This window comes from Aethalodelphis obliquidens, unplaced genomic scaffold (assembly GCF_003676395.1).
Source record: "Aethalodelphis obliquidens isolate GAN/ISIS:26980383/991018 unplaced genomic scaffold, ASM367639v1 scaffold87, whole genome shotgun sequence".
NCBI classification, from domain to species: domain Eukaryota; kingdom Metazoa; phylum Chordata; class Mammalia; order Artiodactyla; family Delphinidae; genus Aethalodelphis; species Aethalodelphis obliquidens.
The window spans coordinates 2,962,381-2,983,274 of record NW_020838031.1 but is presented as its reverse complement, the minus strand read 5'-3'; the positions used below and the strand labels follow the sequence as shown (position 1 = coordinate 2,983,274).

General features: G+C 38.7%; 1 protein-coding gene across 6 annotated transcripts in view; it reads right to left on the bottom strand.

The window, feature by feature from the left end:
• The window catches only part of TSNAX (translin associated factor X), a 54,699-nt gene that overhangs the window by 12,508 nt on the left and 21,297 nt on the right, over positions 1-20,894 (bottom strand). For 2 of the 6 annotated variants that reach the window (XM_027094081.1, XM_027094083.1), the window contains exons 5-6: positions 15,065-15,192; positions 9,066-11,001 (exon numbers count right to left, since the gene is read on the bottom strand). In XM_027094081.1, coding sequence (XP_026949882.1) covers positions 10,621-11,001; positions 15,065-15,192 — 509 coding nt within the window. In that variant the 3' untranslated portion in view covers positions 9,066-10,620. Of the gene's footprint in view, positions 1-9,065; positions 11,002-11,924; positions 12,090-15,064; positions 15,193-20,894 lie in introns of those variants that run through there. The other 4 variants (XR_003430245.1, XM_027094084.1, XR_003430246.1 and 1 more) reach the window with 3 other exon arrangements.

Sequence of the window (20,894 nt, the reverse complement as noted above, 5' to 3'; positions counted from 1 at the left end):
CAAAAGCACAGCAACAAAAGCAAAAACAAGTAAGTGGGACTACATCAAACTAAGAAGCTTCTGCTTAGCAAAAGAAATCAACAAAATGAAAAGGCAATCTACTGAATGGGAGAAAATATCTGCAAGTCATATAACTGAAAAGGGGTTAATATTCAAAATATATAAGGAGTAGCAAGAAAACTAACAACCTGATTAAAAAATGAGCTGAGGAATTGGACAGTTTTCCAAAGAAGACAAACAAATGGCAACAGGTACATGAAAGGATGCTCAATATCGTTAATCATCAGGGAAATGCAAATCAAAACCACGATGAGATACTACCTCATTCCTGTTAGAAATGCTATTATCAAAAAGACAGGAGATAACAAGTGTTGGCGAGGGTGTGGAGGAAAGGGAACCCTAGTGCATTGTTGGTGGGAATGTAACATGGTGCAGCCACTATAGAAAACAGTATGGAGTTTCCTCAAAAAATTAAACACAGAACTATCGTATGATCCAGCAATCCCACTTCTGAATATACATCCAAAGGAAATGAGAACAGGATATCAAAAAGATGTCTGGGGCTTCCCTGGTGGCGCAGTGGTTGAGAGTCCACCTGCCAATGCAGGGGACGCGGGTTCATGCCCCGGTCCGGGAGGATCCCACATGCTGCGGAGCAGCTGGGCCCGTGAGCCATGGCCGCTGAGCCTGTGTGTCCGGAGCCTGTGCTCCGCAACGGGAGAGGCCACAACAGTGAGAGGCCCGCGTACCAAAAAAAAAAAAGAAAAAAAAAAGATGTCTGTACTCCCATGTTTATGGCAGCATTATTCACAATAGCCAAGGTATGGAAACAACCTAAGTGTCCATCAATGGATAAGCAAATAAAGAGTGGTATATATAGTCATCCTCAGTATCCAAGGACAATTGGTTCCAGGACCTACCCTGCAGGTACCAAAATCCATGGATACTCAAGTCCCTTATATAAAAAAATGTAGTATTTGCACGTAACCCATACACATCCTCCCACATACTTTAAATCACCTCTCAATTACTTATAATATCTAATACAATGTAAATGTTATGTAAATAGTTGTAGATATAATGTAAATAGTTGCCAGTATACAGCAAATTCAAGTTTGGTTTTTGGAACTTTCTGCAATTTTTTTCCCTGATATTTTTGATCTGCACTTGGTGGAATCCACAGATGCAGAACCTGAGGATACAAAGGACTGACTGTATACAATGGAATATTATTCAGCCGTGAGAAAGAAGGAAATCCTGTCATTTGCAACAATCTGGAAGGAACTTGACAGCATTGTACTAGTGAAATAAGGTGGGCAAAGACAAACACTATATGATGTCACTTATAGGTGGAATCTAAAAAGGACAAACTCAGAGGAACAGAGAATAGAGTAGTGGTTGCCAGAGGCTGCGAAGTAGGGGAAACGGGGAGATACTGTTCAAAGAGTACACCCTCCCCGGGATAAAATTATCAAGTGTGGGGATCTAATCCATAGCATGGTGATTATAACTAATAATACTGTATCATATATTTGAATGTTGCTCAAAGAGTAGATCTTAAATGTTCTCACCACCAAAAAGAAATGGCTTGTCTCTATGTACAGTGACAGAAGTAACAAAAAAAAGGAAAGAAAGAAAAGAAATGGTAACTATGTGATGGGATGGGGATCAACAGAGGCAGTAGCTAATAGTATGACGGCTGGTAGTAATTTTGTAATTTATAAATGTTTCAAATCAACACATTCTACATCTTAAACTTACACAATGTCATGTGTCAAGTATATCAAAATTAAGCCGGAAAAATATTGAATAAAGGTTAAAAAAAGAAATAATCACTTTTACCCTAAAATTTGAAGACGGTATGACTGAAAATTAACTATGTGTAATTTATTCCACAAGGCAAAAACCTTCTCTCTTGAAACACACCAATTATAGATGCATAAGGAACAAGCGCAATAGGTAGTCTCTGAATTAAAATATCAGTGTGCTTCTACCAAATGAGAACTTGCATTAGGGGACAAGGGAAGGGACAACGCTGGAACATGCACTCAACAGAACTTCACTTATTGTTTAAAAAAAAACGAACCGAAGAAAAGCCCACTACTTCATAAATCCTAGAAATTGCTTCATCTAGTTAGGATCCTTGGATTTATAAAGACTTCTTTTTATTATTATCTTTAAAATATTTATTTATTTATTTATTTGGCTGTGCCAGGTCTTAGCTGAGGCATGTATGTGGGATCTAATTCCCTGACCAGGGATCGAACCCAGGCCCCCTGCATTGGAAGTGCAGAGTCTTAACCCCACTACCTGGGAAGTCCCTTATAAAGTCTTTGATGGTGCATGGGACCTTAAGAAATCATCTAGACCGGTGATTCTTGGCTTTTTAAGGTCAAAGACGCATTTCAGAATGACATGAAAGTCGTGGGCATTTCTAACTAGAGAAATTCTCTAACATAATATCAGCATTTCACTCACACAACTATAACAAAATTGCGTATCTGCCCCTGTCAGAGTATAACCATGGAAACTGCATGCTTATACAAGTGTACGATGTGAAACACATATTTGGACTCCTCCAATAACAAGGTCTCTTTTTTTTTTTGCGGTACGCGGGCCTCTCACTGTTGTGGCCTCTCCCGTTGCGGAGCACAGGCTCCGGACGCGCAGGCTCAGTGGCCATGGCTCACGGGCCCAGCCGCTCCGCGGCATGTGGGATCTTCCTGGACCAGGGCACGAACCCGTGTCCCCTGCATCGGCAGGCGGACTCTCAACCACTGCGCCACCAGGGAAGCCCCAACAAGGTCTCTTAATCTGGGTCTCAGGGACTTAGTTTTAGAGCATCCATAGATGGATTTCTGAAGGTCCATGCCATCTCCTTAAATTACATGCAAAATTTTGCAGGTAGAGTCTATTCAGTAAGTTATATTCCTGGGTTCTTCATGCCCTGAAATGCTTTTTCACACAGATTATATGGCTCAATCATAAAAACACCTGAGAAAAGTGAGGCACATATTATTTAACAGATGATAAAACTAAGGTGCAGAAAGAATAAGGCTTAAGGTAAACCTGTTCAAGGTCACATATAATATTAAGAACCACAAAAAGTGGTGTGTCATTGCAGAAAGGCTGTCATCTAAGTTTCATTAGACGTAGTTTCTAATCCCAAATCTTTGTCTAGTGTGGTAGGTAACCTTGAGCGTGTTACTTAGCCTCTCTAGGTCTCAGTTACATTATTTACATATAAAGGGGGCAGTGGGAGGGAATATTACCATTCCCTGCCTACCTCAGAGCTCTAAGAATCAGCTGAATTTACACAAATGCACTTTTAGACAAAATGTAAGAAAGTCCTATAGTTAACCTGTGGGTTGTAATTTAATGTATAAATCATCTAAAAACTTTCAAGTCTCAACTTCAAAAAAAAATTATGAGTTGCAAATGTGACACCCCATCAACATGAACAAATTGTTGACCACGAGGTACTTTCTAGAATTCTGGATGGCTCTAAGTATAGAGGGTCCAAGGACACTGGTCCTGTCCATAACCCCTCCAGGGATCAACAGAGCCCCAAATGAGAGTGTGCTGAACAGGGATACTGAAGACCTCACCAACCCTGATGGAAATCAGGACCTGATCTATTGTTTGGAGAGCCACTCTGAATCAGGAACCAACAGGGGCTCCTTTAGCAAGATCATCTGGAAGATAAACAGATGATTGATTTGGCTGCAATGCTACTGCTCTAGGCTGCAAGTTACCACATTCACAATTCTGGATGCAACAAACTGTGCACTCAAAGAAAGACAGACTCAAAGTATTTCTTCAAAAATAAACTGCAGGGGGACTTCCCTGGTTAAGAATCCACCTGCCAACACAGGGGACACGGATTCAATCCCTAGCCCGGGAAGATCCTACATGCCGCGAAGCAACTAAGCCGTGTGCCACAACTACTGAACCTGCACTCTAGAGCCCGCGAGCCACAACTACTGAGCCCATGCACCACAACTACTGAAGCCCGTGTACCTAAAGCCTGTGCTGTGCAACAAGAGAAGCTACCGCAATGAGAAGCCCGCGCACTGCAACGAAGAGTAGCCCCCGCTCACCGCAACTAGAGAAAGCCCATGCACAGCAAGGAAGACCCAATGCAGGCAAAAAAAATAATAAGTAAATAAAAATACCTTTAAAAAATTTTTTAAAAACAATAAACTGCAGAACTTCCACAAGATTTCAATGGTATTTTTTGAATAGATTTTTTTGAAACTGTCAAAAGATAGAAAGGTGATACCAATAGAAACCACAGAATTAACAAATAGAAGCTAATCAAGTACCTACTAATTCCCAGATTTGCGAGAAGGGGGCGGGATCCCTTAGTCCCCTAAAAATAAGAGATCAAGGTAGATCAGTACAGGATTATATAGAAAGTAGACTAGTCAGCACAATATCTTACTAATAAAAGTACTCCACATTTATTGAAATTAATTATAAAACCAACGTTCAAGACCCAGTGGAAAAAGTCTAAAAATAAGCAAAAATGTAAAAAATATAATGTATTATAAAAATATTAGAACATAAACCCCCAAAAAGTATACAAGGAAATAATAAATCAGAGTATAAATCAATGAGATAAAAAACAGACTAGCAAAAAGCCAAAGCCAAATAAAGCAAGAATTAATTCTTTAAAAATACTAACATAATGGAGACACATTTGGCAAGAATGACTAAAAACATCTATACAGAGAGACAACACAAATATATACTATGAATACATATATAGCCAGGATATAAATATAATAACATATTAACAACACTGTATCAAAAAAAAATTGAAAATGAAGACAAAATGGACTAATCCTGTGAAAAATGTAATTTATCAAAACTTGCCATTAAGAAATGATGAAAAACTTATATAGCCCTATACAATTAAAGAAACTGAATAATTAAAAAAGAAGTCTTCCCATAAGCAAAATACCAGGCAATTTCAAGCAAATTTTCAAGGAAACAATAAATCCACTTTTTAAAAAACATTAAAATACTATTATAGAGATACAATTCACATAACATGAAGTTCACCATCTTAAAGTGCACAATTCAGTGGGTTTTAATATATTCACAAGGTTGCACAGTCCCACTAATTCCAGAACATTTCCATCACCTCATCAAAAACCCCACATTGTTAGTCACTCCAAACCCCTCAAGCACCCCAATGCCACCAATATTTCATATCAATACATAATACAATATGCGGCCTTCTGTATCTAGTTTCTTTCACTTAGCATAGTTTTCTAGGCTCATCATGAGGCAAGTAACAGCACTTAATTTTTTATGGCCGAATAATATTTCATTGCAGGTGTATAACACACCTTGTTTATCCATTCATCAGCTGATGGACATTTGCGTTGTTTCCACTTTTTGGCTACCATAAATAATGCTGTTGGAAACATTCATGCACAAGTCTCCCTCTCCTTCTGTTTTTCTTTTTCTCTCCCTTCTTCCCTCTTCTTCCTTCCTTTCCTTCTTTCTCTTTTATTATATAAAAGATATAGATATAAAATGTATATATATAGTGGGTGTAGAGTGGTACTTCGTGATTTTGATTTCCCTAATGGCTAATGAAGTTTAACATCTTTTCGTGTGCTTATTGGTCATTTGCGTGTCATTTTTACAAAACTGTCTACTCAAATCCTTTGCCTACTGTTAAACTGGGTTGTCTCTTTACTGTTAAGTTGTTAAGAAGAGTTCCTTTCATATTTTAGATACATATATCTATTATCATTATATCACTATATTATCGGATTATGATCTGCAAATATTTTCTCCCATTCAGTGGGTTGACTTTTCACTTTCTTGATAGTGTCCTTTGATGTACAAAAGTTTTTCATTTTGATGGAAGTTTCAATTTATTTTTTTCTTTGGATGCTTGTGCTTTTGATGTTATACCTAAGAAACCACTGCCTAATCTATGGTCAAGAAAATGTACACCTGTTTCTAAGGATTTTATAGTTTTAGGTCATATTTGTATTCGCTCCATTTTAAATTAATTTTTGTATATGATTTGAAGGATCTAACTTCATTCTTTTCATGTGGACACTCAGCTGTCCCAGCACCATTTGTCCAAGACTATTCTTTCCCCATTGAACGGTCTTGGCACCTTTGTCAAAAATCAATTGACCTGTCCAAACCCATAGAATGTCCAAACCCATAGATTCCACGAACACAGGATGCCTTTTTCTTCTGCAACATTTTATAGCTTTCAGTGTACAATTTGCACTTCTTAGGGTAAGTTTATTTCTGTATATTTCATTCTTTGTAATGCTATTGTAAATGCAATTATTGCCTTGATTTTGATTTTTAATTGCTAGTGTAGAGAAACAGAACTGATTTTTATGTATTGATCTTGTATCCTGCGACCTTGCTTAATTCATTAATTATTACTAATAGTTTGGGGGGTTTTGAGGGTTCTTTATAGAGGTTTTCTATATATAAGATCATGTTATCTCCACATAGAGACAGTTTTACATCTTTCTTTCCAATCTGGAGGCCCTGTTTCTTTTTCTTGCTTAATTGCCTTAGCTAGAACCTCCAGTACAATGTTGGACATCCTCGTCTTGTTCCTGATCTTAGAGGGAAAGCTTTCCGTTCTTTCACCATTAAGTACAATGTTGTGTGCTTTTCGAATACCCTTTACCAGGATGAGAAATTTCGCTTCTACTGTAAGTTTGAGTGTTTATGTCATGAAAGGGTGTTGGATTTTGTCAAGTGACTTTTCTGTTTCTACTGAGATAAACCATGGTTTTTTCCTCTTCGTGCTATTAATATGGCGTATTACATTTGATTTTCATGTTGAACCAACCTTGCATTCCTGAGATGCAATTCCACGGTGTTGGTCATGGTGTACAATCATTTTTTACTTGTGACTGAATTTGGTTTCCTAGTATATTGTTGAGGATTTTTGCATCTATATTCACGAAGGACACTGGTCTGTAGTTCTGTCTGGCTTTGGTATGACAATGATACTGGCCTCATAAAATGAGTTAGAAACTATTCCCTACTTTTTTGGAAAGAACTTGAGGACTGGTGATAATTTTATATGTTTGGTAGAACTTAACAGTGAAGCCATTTGGTCCTGCGCTTTTCTTCACTGGGAGTTTTATTAGTAACCTTACCTCTTTGCTATAGTTCTATTTAGATTTTCCGTGTCCTCCTGAGTCAGTTTTGTGCGTTCCTAGGAATCTGTCCATTTATCTAGGTTATGTAACTTTAGAATTGTTCATTGTGTTCCCTTATAAACTTTCTGCTTCTGTAAGGTCAGTGGTAATGTCTCCTCTTTAACTCCTGATCTCAGTAATTTGAATCATCTTTTCCTTGGTCAGTCTAGCCAAAGGTTTCTTTAATCTTGTTCATCTTTTCAAAGAACCAACTGATATTCTCCACTGTCTGGTATTCTCTATTGTTTTCCTATTCTCTGTTTCATTTATATCTGCTCTAATCTTTATTTCCTTTCTTCTGCTTGCTTTGTGGTTTGCTTTGCTATTCTTTTTCTAGTTTCTTAAGACAAGTTTAGGTTATTGATTTGATATCATTCTTTTTAAATGCAGGGATTTAAAGCTATAAAGTTCCCTCTGAGCACTGCTTTTGCTGAACACCGTAAGTTGTATACTGTGTTTTCATTCTTCTCAAAATATTTTCTAATTTCCCTGTGATTTCATCTTTGACCCACTATTTAGGGGTATGTTGCTTCATTTATCTTCCCAATTTACTTCTAGTATTAATTTCTAACTTCATTCCATTGTGGTCAGAGGACATACTTTGTATAATTTCAACCTTTTTAATTGCATTGAGACTTGTTCTGTGGCCTGACATTTTGTGGATAATGTTCCACACACACTTGAGAAAAATATATCTTCTCTTGTTGGGATGAGTGTTCTATATACGGGTGTCAGGTCTAATTGGTTGACAGTGTTGTTCAAGTCCTCTATTTCCTTACTGATCTGTCTTGTTCTTCCATCCATTATAGGAAGTCGGGTATTAAATTATCCAACTATTACTACTGAATCGTCCATTTCTCCCTTCAGTTATCTCAGATTTTGCTTCATGTATTTTGGGGCTCTGCTGTTTTATATATCAATATACATGTGTTTGTAATTGCTATGCATTCTCAATGGATTGGGCCTTTTACCATTACATGTTGTTCTCTGTCTCTAGCCAAAAGAAAAAAGGTCTTGATGTCTATTTGTTTAGCTCTCTTGGTTACTGTTTGCATGGAATGCCTTTTCCCATTCTTTTAATCCATTTGTGTCTCTGAATCTAAAGTGAGTCTTTTGCAGACAGCAAAGAGTTTGTATTAAGTTTTTAAATCCATTCCACCAATCCCTCATTTAAATAACACCTTTCTTTGATCACCTTCAAAAAAAGCCCTAGGGCTCTGCAATGTGTATGGTGGAAAAAACAATGATTTCATAAATGCAGCAATTACTTATGAAGGAAATAACCCAATTTTATTTTACAATTTCTCAGGAACTTGCCATGTTACCTAGAACCAATTTCTTTTTATAATAAAGATGAAAAACATCACCACAGGTGATGATATGAGAGCAACCACTTTAAAACTGAAACATTCAGGATACATTTAGAGATCCTCTACCATCCTGGTCTAACACCCACTGTATTAGTATAACATGCAATGTAGAAATGTATCAGTAGGCCCGGCACCAATCCACCTGTAGCAGATACTGCTGACTGCGGACCTAAAGGCCATTTCCCCTTCCCCGAAGATGGCAACACCTTAACTCGGTTTCTTGTGTTTGCTCTTCTCTCAGATAAAGGGCACTTTGATCTATCAAGGTGATCTCATCCTCCTTTCCACTAACTGGTTTTGAGGGACTGGAAAGTTACCCAGTCTAGGTCAATGAGATGTGAAAAGATGTCTTTTCTGAACTCTCCCTACTTCTGGACCCATTTTAAGAAATCATAAATCTCCACATTAAGCGAGTCTATATCAAGTTTCCTGTTTAGGCTAAAAAGTCTATAACAGTTTGATTAAGTATTTCTCAACTGATCAAAAAATAAGCTTAACTTTTGTATTTTAATATTTTATTCAAAGAGTTCAGTTTTAAACATCTGTAAGACATTCATCAATCCATTATTACTTTACTTTTAACATTATAAATTTAACTTCAAGTGGCAGAGGAAAGAAAATATGTAATAAAACTATATTTCAGCTGTATACCTTCGAGTAGGGAAACGGAAAAAACTACCACCAAAACAAACAAACAAACAAACCTAATCTATTAGGCATGTATATATTTTATTTTCCTTTAGGTGATCATTTTTGGAAAATTATCCTTTCCAAGAATAAGCCCTTGCAAACAGAGCTGCTAATCTTTCCAAAAATAAAATCCAGTATCCAGATTCTCAAAACTCACAAAACCAAATGGAAATGTCTAGTTGTCAGCCAACAGTGCCATGCTCAAGTCAGTTTCACACCACAGTGAATGGTATAACTATTTTCAGTAGGCAAATTCCTAATATAACTAATTCCTAATATTCCTAAAATAACTAATTTCAGTAGGCAAATTCCAATTCTAAATATTAATAGTGAGACTACTTCTACTACTAGTGATACTACTTGCTATTCCCAACTGTGTTGACAACTGTCTTATTGCTGAATTGTACGTGATAAATCTTCTTTGGCAACTTTTCATACTATGCATTAACACAACTGGACAACTATAAAGATTTGGATTAACTTAATATTTCAGAATTTTCAAAACTTCATTATAATTATTTAGATGTAATTTCTGATAGATGTTAGAATAGGAAAGCCTCCAAACATGCCTAATTAAATATAATAACAACAACAAAAACTGCTAAATAATCACTACCTTTTCAGTTGTATGTGCAAGTATATAACTCAACTCAAACATCAGTGAAGATATTACAATGTTACAATGTTCGTGCCAATTCTCTATCAGACTTTCTGTGATAAAGGACAAAAATTAAATGTAGAAACTAACATCTGGGTACCTGTCAATTTTTCTGGAAGGCTGTTTCATATGCATTCAAAATGACCTAAAATTAGCCAGAATATAACAGAATTCTCACTACAATACTTCATGAAGTATACTGGTAATGTGATTTTAAACTCTTGGTCTATGAATTAAGCCTATTTTGGAGGCTTGGCACAATATTATCAAGAAATTTAAACAGGAAGCTCAAGTCCAGATGTATAACTAAATATATATTTTTTAAAAATCACCAACTTAAACTATAACTGTCTTTCACTAAATATTACCGCTCCAAAATTCACACACACTAAATTAAAACAGGTACGGCAGAAAGTGCACTCTGAAGCATGTTCACATTTACAAAGATAAATGATGAGGTTTAGCCAGCAGAAAGTCAAACAGGCATATAAGCAAACATCTGTATGCAAATTTTCACGAGTAAGATATAAGAAATGATTTGTTTCGGTAATTTTATGTACAGCCTGTATACAACTTAAAACAAGTACAACTGAAAACATTTCTAAAGCCACAATAAAGTCAAATGATATACTAAATAACAGTCTTACAAATTGGTCTCTCTCAGGAGTTCTTAAGAGAAAGAAAACTGAGTAATGTTACTCTAAGAAATGCCCTCTTCTTGATCAATCATTTCTGTTTTAACTGAAAAGACATCTGCCAGCATGTGTTTTGGAATTTCTGAACCTCTGACTTTCAAGGCGTAACAAGCATTCTCCACTTTGGCCAGACTTTGTTTCAAGGTATACAGCTTCTTAGAAACCTCATAAGGTCCAGTATTGCCAATGAATGAAAACCCATCATAAACCTGACGTAAAAACTGGCTCACTTCAAAGGGGGTGTCAATGTCCCCATTCCCGACACTGTTAATACACATTCGCATCAACTCTCCAGTTAAATCAGCCACTCCCAGAAGGTAATCAACAGGCGTGATTTTCAGTCTCCAGGTACCGCATTGCTTATCCTGTGCATCAGAAGAGGGCTGGTAAAAAACAAAAAAAAAAAACAAAAAAATAAAAACAAAAAAAAAAGAACACACACACACAAAGAAAATACACTGTGTAAAAGAGTGACTATGCATGTATCTCATATAAGGAACAAAATCAACAGCAGGCCAATCATACTAATCTTCTCTAAATAAAATGATCCGTTTTGTTAAAGGACCATTTGAGACATTACAAGACGAATTCATGCCCTCAGTAGGGAGTTGAACTTATGACTTCAAGATATTTTTGACATCTAATATTGTATCATTATAAAATCAACCATTTCCAATTTCACTTGACATACAAGATAAAATCAAAACATTCTTAAACAAGGCCTACTGACTTTACTGCAAGACAATGACTGACTTACTTAAACGACAAATCATAAAGCCCTCCAGGTTCAGGATCCAGTCATGTTTTCCTCAATCACTTAGTCCCTTTCTGGCCTCTCTCCTGTCCCCCTCGGCACTAGCCATCAGGATTTATTACTCTCTCGCTACACCCGCCTCAGTTCCTTTAGGCTCCTATTTTTCTACTGCACCTGCCCAGCAAAAACACAACCCTAAATCAGTAATAAAAATCTACTCTTGACAGTGCTTTATTCAAGTGGCTGAGTACCACTGGGCTAAAAAATGATAACACTCACAACTGTATAGCGTTTGTACCACTACAAATTACTCACCAGTCCTTTTGCTTATTTCTTAGATGGTTGTCTCCAGTCTCTTCAAACACTACTCCAAACCTTCACCACTCTCCTCCTCAGCCCTTACTCAATCCCAAACCTCTTCACTCTCAGTAAACAACCTTGCCTACTTTCACTGGCCTCGTTATCTGCCAGACCACCTGGCACAAGCTCTCTCAATTACCTTATCCCTAAAAAAAAAAAACAAAAAAACTTATTTATGTCCACATCCATCTTTACCTTCTATCCTCCAGTCTCAGATGATGAGTTGTCCCTCCTCTTGTTTGAGGTTAACTCTTCCAAATGACCTTGACCCATCTCCTCCCACCTCTTCCAGGACCTTGCTTCATAAGGTGTATGCCCTTGGGCAAGTTATTTCATCTCTCTAAACCTCAGTTTCCTCATCTGTAAAATGGGATAACAGTACCTACCTCAGAGGTTTATTTTAAGGATGAGATAACATTTACCAAGTTCTTGGCATAATGCCCAACACAAAGTAAATACTCAATAAATGTTAGCTGGTATCACCATTACCATCACTATGTCAGTTTCCTCTCTCCACATCAATTTCTCTCTCTACTGGATTCTGTCTAAAAGAGGCAATGTCTAAATTGTTATTAAAAGTCTGTATGAGACTTAGCTAGGTGGGGTGCAATTATATTGGAGGACATTTTAGGCAGAGGGAACTGCAAAGGCGTGCAGGTGAGAATCGAGCTGTATATTTGAGGAACTAGTGAGGTATTTCTTTGGAGTAAAATTTAAAGTAAGAAGTGGTACAGGATGAGTCTAGAAAGATAGAGCGAGGGGACAAAGTCACATTAAGAAATGAGAACTTTACCTATAGGTAACAGAGTCGTTGAGAATTAAGCAAGGAAATGACAGAGTCAAATTTAGGTTTTATTAAGATGACTCTGGTTGCTCTGTATCCAATATATAAATCCTAGCACTGCTGGACTCTTCAGAGACCATCTGTTCCAACCTTCTCAATGTAGAGTATAAGAATGAGGTCCAAGAAACACTGTAGGTAATATAACTAGTTAATGGTAGAACTGGGTAAGTATACAAAGTCAGCTTCCCAATTATCCTGACATAATTCCCAATTATCCTGACCTGCTATGTGTTGTTTCTATTAACTGTTAAGAGAACTGGCATCTTTTTGGAAAGGACAGACTGTGGGTGGTGAGGGTAGAGGAGGGGGGGAGGTGGCGGGCATTTTCATAAAGTCATTTATAAAAGTAACTTTTGCTTAAGAAAACATTAATGTTCTTTGTTTCTCTCATTAGACAGAAGGAGTTCCCTGATTATAAACTAAGAAGTTGATTTTGAAGAAAAAAGTGTGTTAAAAAACGAACAAATTTCAACTAATTGTCAAGGAAATAAATTCTGCTTTACCGATAATACATATTAGAAACTAGGGAAAAGAAAATTACTTAAAAAGCAGTTTTTCAAGATGGACCTGAAGTATTTAGGGGTAAAACATCGTGACATCCATAACTTAAAGCAGTTTAGCAAAAAACATTTAGATGAAGCAAATACGGCAAAATGTTCATTACTGAATCCAGGTAGTGGGTATATGGATGTTCATGTGCTACTATTCTCTCCACTTTTTCGTGTATTTGAAATTTTTCATAATAAAAAGTTTAAAAAAAATTAAATGGTTTTGACACTACTCTCAATAGGCATGTCAGAGCAAAATACCTTCCCCTACTGAATTTCCAGAATTTTCAGCACCAAGAACAAACTTTAGCACTAAAGGGAAAAATTATTTATGAATGTGGTCCTCACATTTTGAGAACTATATGTATATGAATATTATGACACCTTAATCTTACAATAATTTACTACCTAAATCCTCAGAATAGTGTTTTAACTCTCAGCTTCTCTACCTTTTGCCTTTATATTTCCATTCTGAACTAGAGAGAACTTTGAAAGGGAGGCATGGTAATTTGCCTGATATATTTAAGAAGCAGGGTCGAGATTCCCTGGTGGAGCAGAGGTTGAGGGTCTGCCTGCCAATGCAGGGGACATGGGTTCGTGCCCCGGTCCGGGAAGATCCCACATGCCGCGGAGTGGCTGGGCCCATGAGCCATGGCCGCTGGGCCTGCACATCCGGAGAGGCCACAACAGTGAAAGGTCCGCATACCACAAAAAAAAAAAAAAAAAAAAAAAAAGAAGCAGGGTCAAACAGGCTTACCTTACTTCTTTCCGTAATTCAATCTTTACTAAATAAATAAAAGGTATGAAGGAATTTTACTTCTCAAGATGAATTTCCTCCTTAATAAACTTCACATGATTTTTAAAATTGAGACAATACATGGTTTCCTTGAAGTAAGTTATATCTGTCATGCCAAATTATATCTCACTTTTCAAAATTAATGTTTTATTAACATTCAAGAAAAGATGATTTCCATAGCTTCTTCCACTTTCTGCCTGCCTATCCTAACTCTTTGAGTGATTTTTAAAAAAATAATAATGAAAGAAAAACTGATGAAAAATAAAGAAAGGAAAAAAACTGTTTAATTGTATCTTTATGTGTACTGGTATCTCAGGAGGTTACCAAATAGTCAAAATTTTACCTCATGGCCTGAATACTGTATCTTGAAACCCAGGGGAAAAAATAGTATTTATTTAAAAGCTGAACTGCCAAAGTTTCTCTTTTCTTAATTTAGAGAAGCTATGTAATATTTCAGATAAAAGCATTATGAACTCAGTAATTAATATCTCTCACTATGTAATAACAACTTGATATTGACACTGATAATGACAACTAACTACTGAGCACTTATGTGGCATGTGCTGTATACTACCTAATTTAAAACCTTTAAATCAAATCCTTTAAAACACTCCTTTGAGGCAGACACCTGACACAGGGGTCCCTGGGGCACATGGTGAGAAACACCGGCAGCGTGGACAAGGACACTCATGACTCTGGATGCGAGACACCTGGTTTCAAAGTTACCTGTCATGCTTACTAGCTAACTAGGTTTTGGTAAGTTACTTAAACTCCCTAAAGGCCTTTTTTGAAAAATGAGGGTAATAATTCTTACCGCATAAGGTTAAAAAAAGGATTAAATGAGACAGTGCTTATAAAGGGCACATAGTAAAATACACCATAAAACCAAAGGTGGACTTAACGTAATTACTCAATAATGCTTTATGTAAAGAGTAATGTTTTCCCCCAACATACCCACGGTTGTTTGAGCCACTAACTAAAATATTTAAAAAGACCATTTCCCTAGTTGGGAATCTATGAAATCACACTGTAGAAAGAACCTTCCCATCTCAATATTCTTAGCATCATAAGCCAATAAACCGCCTACAATCATTATACTGTTACATAAATTATGTAATAAATGTGAAATATGATTTTAAATTCTTACAGTCTTATTTTCTTTCCCATTGTCTTCTGTTGAAAAAATCAATTGTTTATTAATTTCATCCATACTGATAAGTGATCGTGTTTTGATGAAGTGTTGAAAAGAGACAGCCTCCACATATTCCTGCAGTCCTGAAAAACCAACCAAGAAATTACTAAGGAACAACCACTGAATTAATAATAAGGAAGTCATAATAAAGAACTTCAAACTAATCATCACCTAGCTCAACAAAAGCTTAATGGGTGCCTCCTATGAATATCAGTCCTAGATTCAGGTCTTAGAAAGAACACAAGGGACCACCTGGGAATAGATGGTGGGGACTACACTGAACACGCAAACACTTCTGTGGCTGAACTTTAGACAGCTCAAGTACAAAGGTGTTCAATTTCTTCTTCGTGCTTCATGAGCCCATTTGTCTTAAAAATCTACTCTTTCCGACGAGAAATGGCAAAGATTTTCAGAGAAATTTTTTTTTTTTTTTTTTGCGGTACGCGGGCCTCTCACTGCTGTGGCCTCTCCCGCTGCGGAGCACAGGTTCCGGACGCGCAGGCCCAGCGGCCATGGCTCACGGGCCCAGCTGCTCTGCGGCATGTGGGATCCTGCCGGACCGGGGCACGAACCCGCATCCCCTGCATCGGCAGGCGGACCCTCAACCACTGCGCCACCAGGGAAGCCCCAGAGAAATATTTTTTGAAGAATTTAAGAAAGGGCTATTACAAAAATTCTGATAGGCTTTAGAAGAAACTACACAGATTATTTTTTGCTCCCTTCAGCAGCAAAATAGACAATGATTCAATCAAATGAGACAAAATTAAAGATCATTTGGCTCTTTCCTAAAATTTTAATAGGTAAAAAAACACAGTAAATAATGCAGACTAAAGTGTCAAAATTCAGAATACTGTTTTCCTCATACTTCAAAATCAATCCTTTCTGCTTCAGTAGTTTACGTTTAAAAAAAAAAAAAGCTAATGAGTAATACCAGATGTACCAGATGTAAATTCTACAGAGTCCTCACTGAATTAAAAATACATCTTGGTGGGCTTCCCTGGTGGCACAGTGGTTGAGAGTCCGCCTACTGATGCAGGGGACACAGGTTCGTGCCCCTGTCCAGGAGGATCCCGCATGCTGCGGAGCGGCTGGGCCCGTGAGCCACGGCCGCTGAGCCCGCATGTCCGGAGCCTGTGCCCCGCAACGAGAGAGGACACAACAAAAAGAGGAAGGCCGGAGAAGGGGGGAAAAAAAAAAAAAAAAAAAAAGCTCAGTAAAGGTTGAAAATAGTACTATAAATACTTTTTCAAGTGTTTTAAAACAACCAAATTTTATCGTCACAATTTTCAGCATTACTTTATTATGTCTTAATCTATAAGGTAATACACACAGGGAAAAAGTATTTCTCTCAAAATGATTATCATTACTGTCAGGTTAAGAAACTCAGTCTTCTTTTTAAAGGCATTATTGTAAAAACAGGAAGAGGGGAACAAATTCAGAAAGAAAACTCAGAACTTGGTAGGGTCATCAGTATTCAAGTTCTCTCTCTAACACTTCTCCTGACAGAGTCCTGCACTCACAGAGCCTCCCAGAAGCTGACACTAAAAGTCAGGCCTGGCAGCAACAGTGTTGAGAAGGCTGGCCACTGTGGTATTGTCACAAATGCCACACTAGGGTCAAAGACACAAAAGGAAATGCATGACCTGGTTTTTATAGCAATAAGAGGAAACAACTAAATGAAAATACCCTGACTCATTTTGAGCAGCAAATGATGCTAAAGTAAGGTTAGAAAATAAGTGTCTCCTGCTGACAGAGTAAGACATGATAGGACACTTTGCTTAATAAACCTAACATGCTGAGAAATGAAACAGTAAAGTTGAGTTTAACAAAACAGATAACACCCCTTAACATTTACAATTAAATTTCTGTAACATTTTAGTTTTATGAATAGGTTCATAAAACCCAGTTCCCTTCCCTAACGACAATCTGTATTTCTCATTTCCTTCCAGAAATACTTCAGGCATACAAAAGCAAACAGCAACACTTAAGAACCACTCATCACATCTCTAAATATGCTCTAACGTGACTGGCTCTTAAGAATGAGAGCTAAAGACGAAGATATGCAGAAAGATTTATGGACAAGGATATTCATCATCACAATCACTACAACAACAAAAACTGAAAAAACCTGAAAGGTCAATAACAGAAGTGCCACTCGTCAACGTACTGTCCCTCAGCTCCATCAGTGCAGATAATGGAGGTGGACCCTAACACGCTTCTCTTTTGCCAGCTGGCACATTAGTGAGCTTTGCTGGTAGAGGGCCCTGGAAGGACAGCAAAGGAGGGAAAGCTCTCTTCCGGGTTCTGGTGTGCCCGTCTTTGGCAGCCTTCTAAGCGTGGGGAACCTGCAGCTCCAGGTGGGCAGCAGCACGAGGCCCCTCTTTGGGGGCAGATTCCCTTTGTGACCCAGAGAGCATCTCCCAGGGAGCCACCTCCCTGGGCAAGGAGTCTCCCGGCCCAGCACCTCCCCACGGACAGCTTCCCAGTGATGCATCAGCACGACATTTCAGCCATCCAATGGCCCACGACTTCAGGGGGGGAGGGAGGGGCGACTCCTCGAGATGTGTTTCTGCCTCTGCCCTGGGGTAGTGGATGCCTCCTGTCTGATACTCCTGTACTCTTCAGAGTTCATGTTTCCTCTTATAAGGCAGTCCCCTACACAGTTAATTCGTTATATTAAACTTTCTCTGTTCAAATCACTATGCAGGACACTGATGAATACAACAGGGACTTAGGAAAATACATAATGGTATCGTATCCCCTTCACCCCTATTACCATGGACGAGGTGTTCCATCCTTTGAGGCCAGCCAGCAAGCCTAGCCTCAGAATCAAGATACAATCCCAGCAGGAACCTTAACGTGGATTCTCCCTTCCACATATGAGGTTTTCCACCTGATGTCCCCTACTGGACGCTATCAGCATCGACTCTCTCAGATCTCTTCCATCCACTGGCCCTACCTTCCTCACACCTACTGCCCCAACTCTCTCCTCGCCTTCAGTTAAATTTCAGTAAGCTCACCTCACACTTCTCAGCCTACTTCCTTCTAGCCTGAATGCATCTCTACACCAAAACAGCTTTCACTTCAAGTTATCATAGTTGATGAGTCTAATGGACATTTTTTCAGTCTTAACTGTAGCAGCGTTCAGCATTTTGACCCCTTTTTCCCTTCTTTAAACAAACTCCCCTTTGGTTCCTTTGAATGGCATCATCTCCTAGTTCCCCTTTTTTCTAACTCTCTGGCCATGTCTTCTTAGTCTCTGCCTCAATTAATCCCAGGCTCTCAAATTTACCTATACTTGGCTTCAATCCCTCAACTTTACATCTCTGGCTTCGAGTCACACGTATCCAAATGCGTGTTTGACAATCCCATCAGAGGACCTCAAGACCAACATGTCCCACAAGGCGTTCACAATCTTCCTTCCCAGCCTAGCCCTCTTCGTTTTGCCAGTTCTAACAGCCTCCTGCCCGCCCTTCCTTCCATCCATTTTCTTCCCTCTTCTTATCCACTCTCACACCACAGACTGTTTGCCTTTTTAATAACTATGACCACGTCACTCCCCCACTTAAAGCCTCAACAGCTTTCCATGGCTCTCCGAATACGGAGCAAAACCATTAACGTGGTTTATAAACACCTGCTTAATTTCACCCTCCACCAACCATCATCAGCCTCAACTCACGCTATGGTCAAGTTATAACTCACGTAGTAATACATTTCAAAGGTGGGTATGTAAACCCATATAAATATCCTTTAAATTAACAACAGTACAAGGCTTGTATGTACTGTATAATATGAATTTTCCTACAGTTAATATAAAACACTACTTCTTCAATATTTCTAGGCATAATCCTGCCCCCAAGTTCCTACAGTTGGCTTACACTTCATAGCCACGTCGAGCAAAAATAGTAGTGTTTTAAATGCTGGAATCAAATACAAGTATCAAGGTTCTTGTCATACATGTGGTAATTGATGGGGGAGAGAGCATAAAAACTAAGGTTCTATCAGTTGAAGGTGGTGCACACAAGCTTTCCCAGGGCTTCATGGTGAGGCTCGATGATTTCATCATGTGAACATTAATTATCAAGATTAATGGGTATAAGCCAGTGTACCCACAGATGGAGGATGGCCGTATCTATATACCTATAATCTCAAGCTGATTTGACAGACAAAGTGCAAATTCCAGTGTGTAGTTCAAGGCAGAAGAAATCAGTCAGAAGTGAGGGTATCACTTAAACTGAACCCGTCTCTCATCTATTCTCTCATGGTAACACTATGTGTGGCGGTCCATTTGGCTAGCTATGGTGCCCAGCTGTTCTGTCAAACACCTGTCTAAATGTGGCTGTGGAAGGATTTTCTAGACTGATTAACACTTAAATCAACAGACTCAGAGTAAAGCGGATGACCCTCCATAATGGGGTGGGGCGGGGAGAGACACTCATCCCATCAACTGAAGGCCTTAAGAACAAAGAATGAGGCTTCCCAACCAAGCAACCGGTTGGGAAAACTGCCACAAAGACACCCTGCCTGAGCCTCCAGCCTGCAGACTTCAGACTCAAGACTGCAACATCAACTCTTCCATGAAATTCCAGCCTGCTGGCCTGCTCTACACATCTCATACTTCCTAGCCCCCAAATCATGTGAGCCAATTCCTTCAAATAAGTTACTTCCTACCTATCCCACTCCCTCCCCCACCCCCATGACTCCTGTTGGTTCGGTTTCTCTGGAGAACCCTGACGTCAAACAGTGGAACGGCATGTCTCGTGAGGCAGAGTGCTCACATAACCTAAGTGCGCATACAACGCACACACCTGTCTCCTCTCCTTGACTCTCCGTGCTTTCCCTTTTTCATTCCACACGTACACTGCGCCTTCTCTGATTTCAAGGGGTTTCGTTTGCTGGCCCTCAGCCTTCCCTCCATGCCCTCCTCCCTCTTTCACCTGATTAATTACTACTAATCCTTTCATGTTCCATCAAACAGAACCTTTGAAGAAACTGTCTGACACCATCCCATTCTAAGTCAAGCCCTTATTATATGTTTTCCTAGTACCATGTACCTTTACTCTGAGGCACTAATCAAAGTTGTATTTATTTATTTATTTTAAATACATCTTTATTGGAGTATAATTGCTTCACAATACTGTGTTAGTTTCTGCTGTACAACAAAGTGAATCAGCCATATGCATACATGTATCCCCATATCCCCTCCCTCTTGCATCTCCCTCCCACCCTCCCTATTCCACTCCTCTAGGTGGTCACAAAGCACTGAGCTGATCTCCATGTGCTATGCAGCTGCTTCCCACTAGCTATCTATTTCACATTTGGTAGTGTATATATGTCCATGCCACTCTCTCACTTCGTCCCAGCTTACCCTTCCCTCTCCCCGTGTCCTCAAGTCCATTCTCTATGTCTACATCTTTACTCCTGCCCTGCCACTAGGTTTATCAGTACCAGTTTTTTTTTTAGACTCCATATATATGCGTTAGCATATGGTATTTGTTTTTCTGACTTACTTCACTCTGTATGACAGACTCTAGGTCCATCCACCTCACTACAAATAACTCAATTTCATTTCTTTTTATGGCCGAGTAATATTCCATTGTGTATATGTGCCACATCTTCTTTATCCATTCATCTAAATGTTGATGGACATTTAGGTCAAAGTTGCATTTAAATAATGTAAAATTCCAGGACTTCCCTGGTGGTCCAGTGGTTAAGACTGCACTCCCAATGCAGGGGGCCCGGGTTCAGGGAACTGGATCCCACATGCCGAAACTAAGAGCCCGTG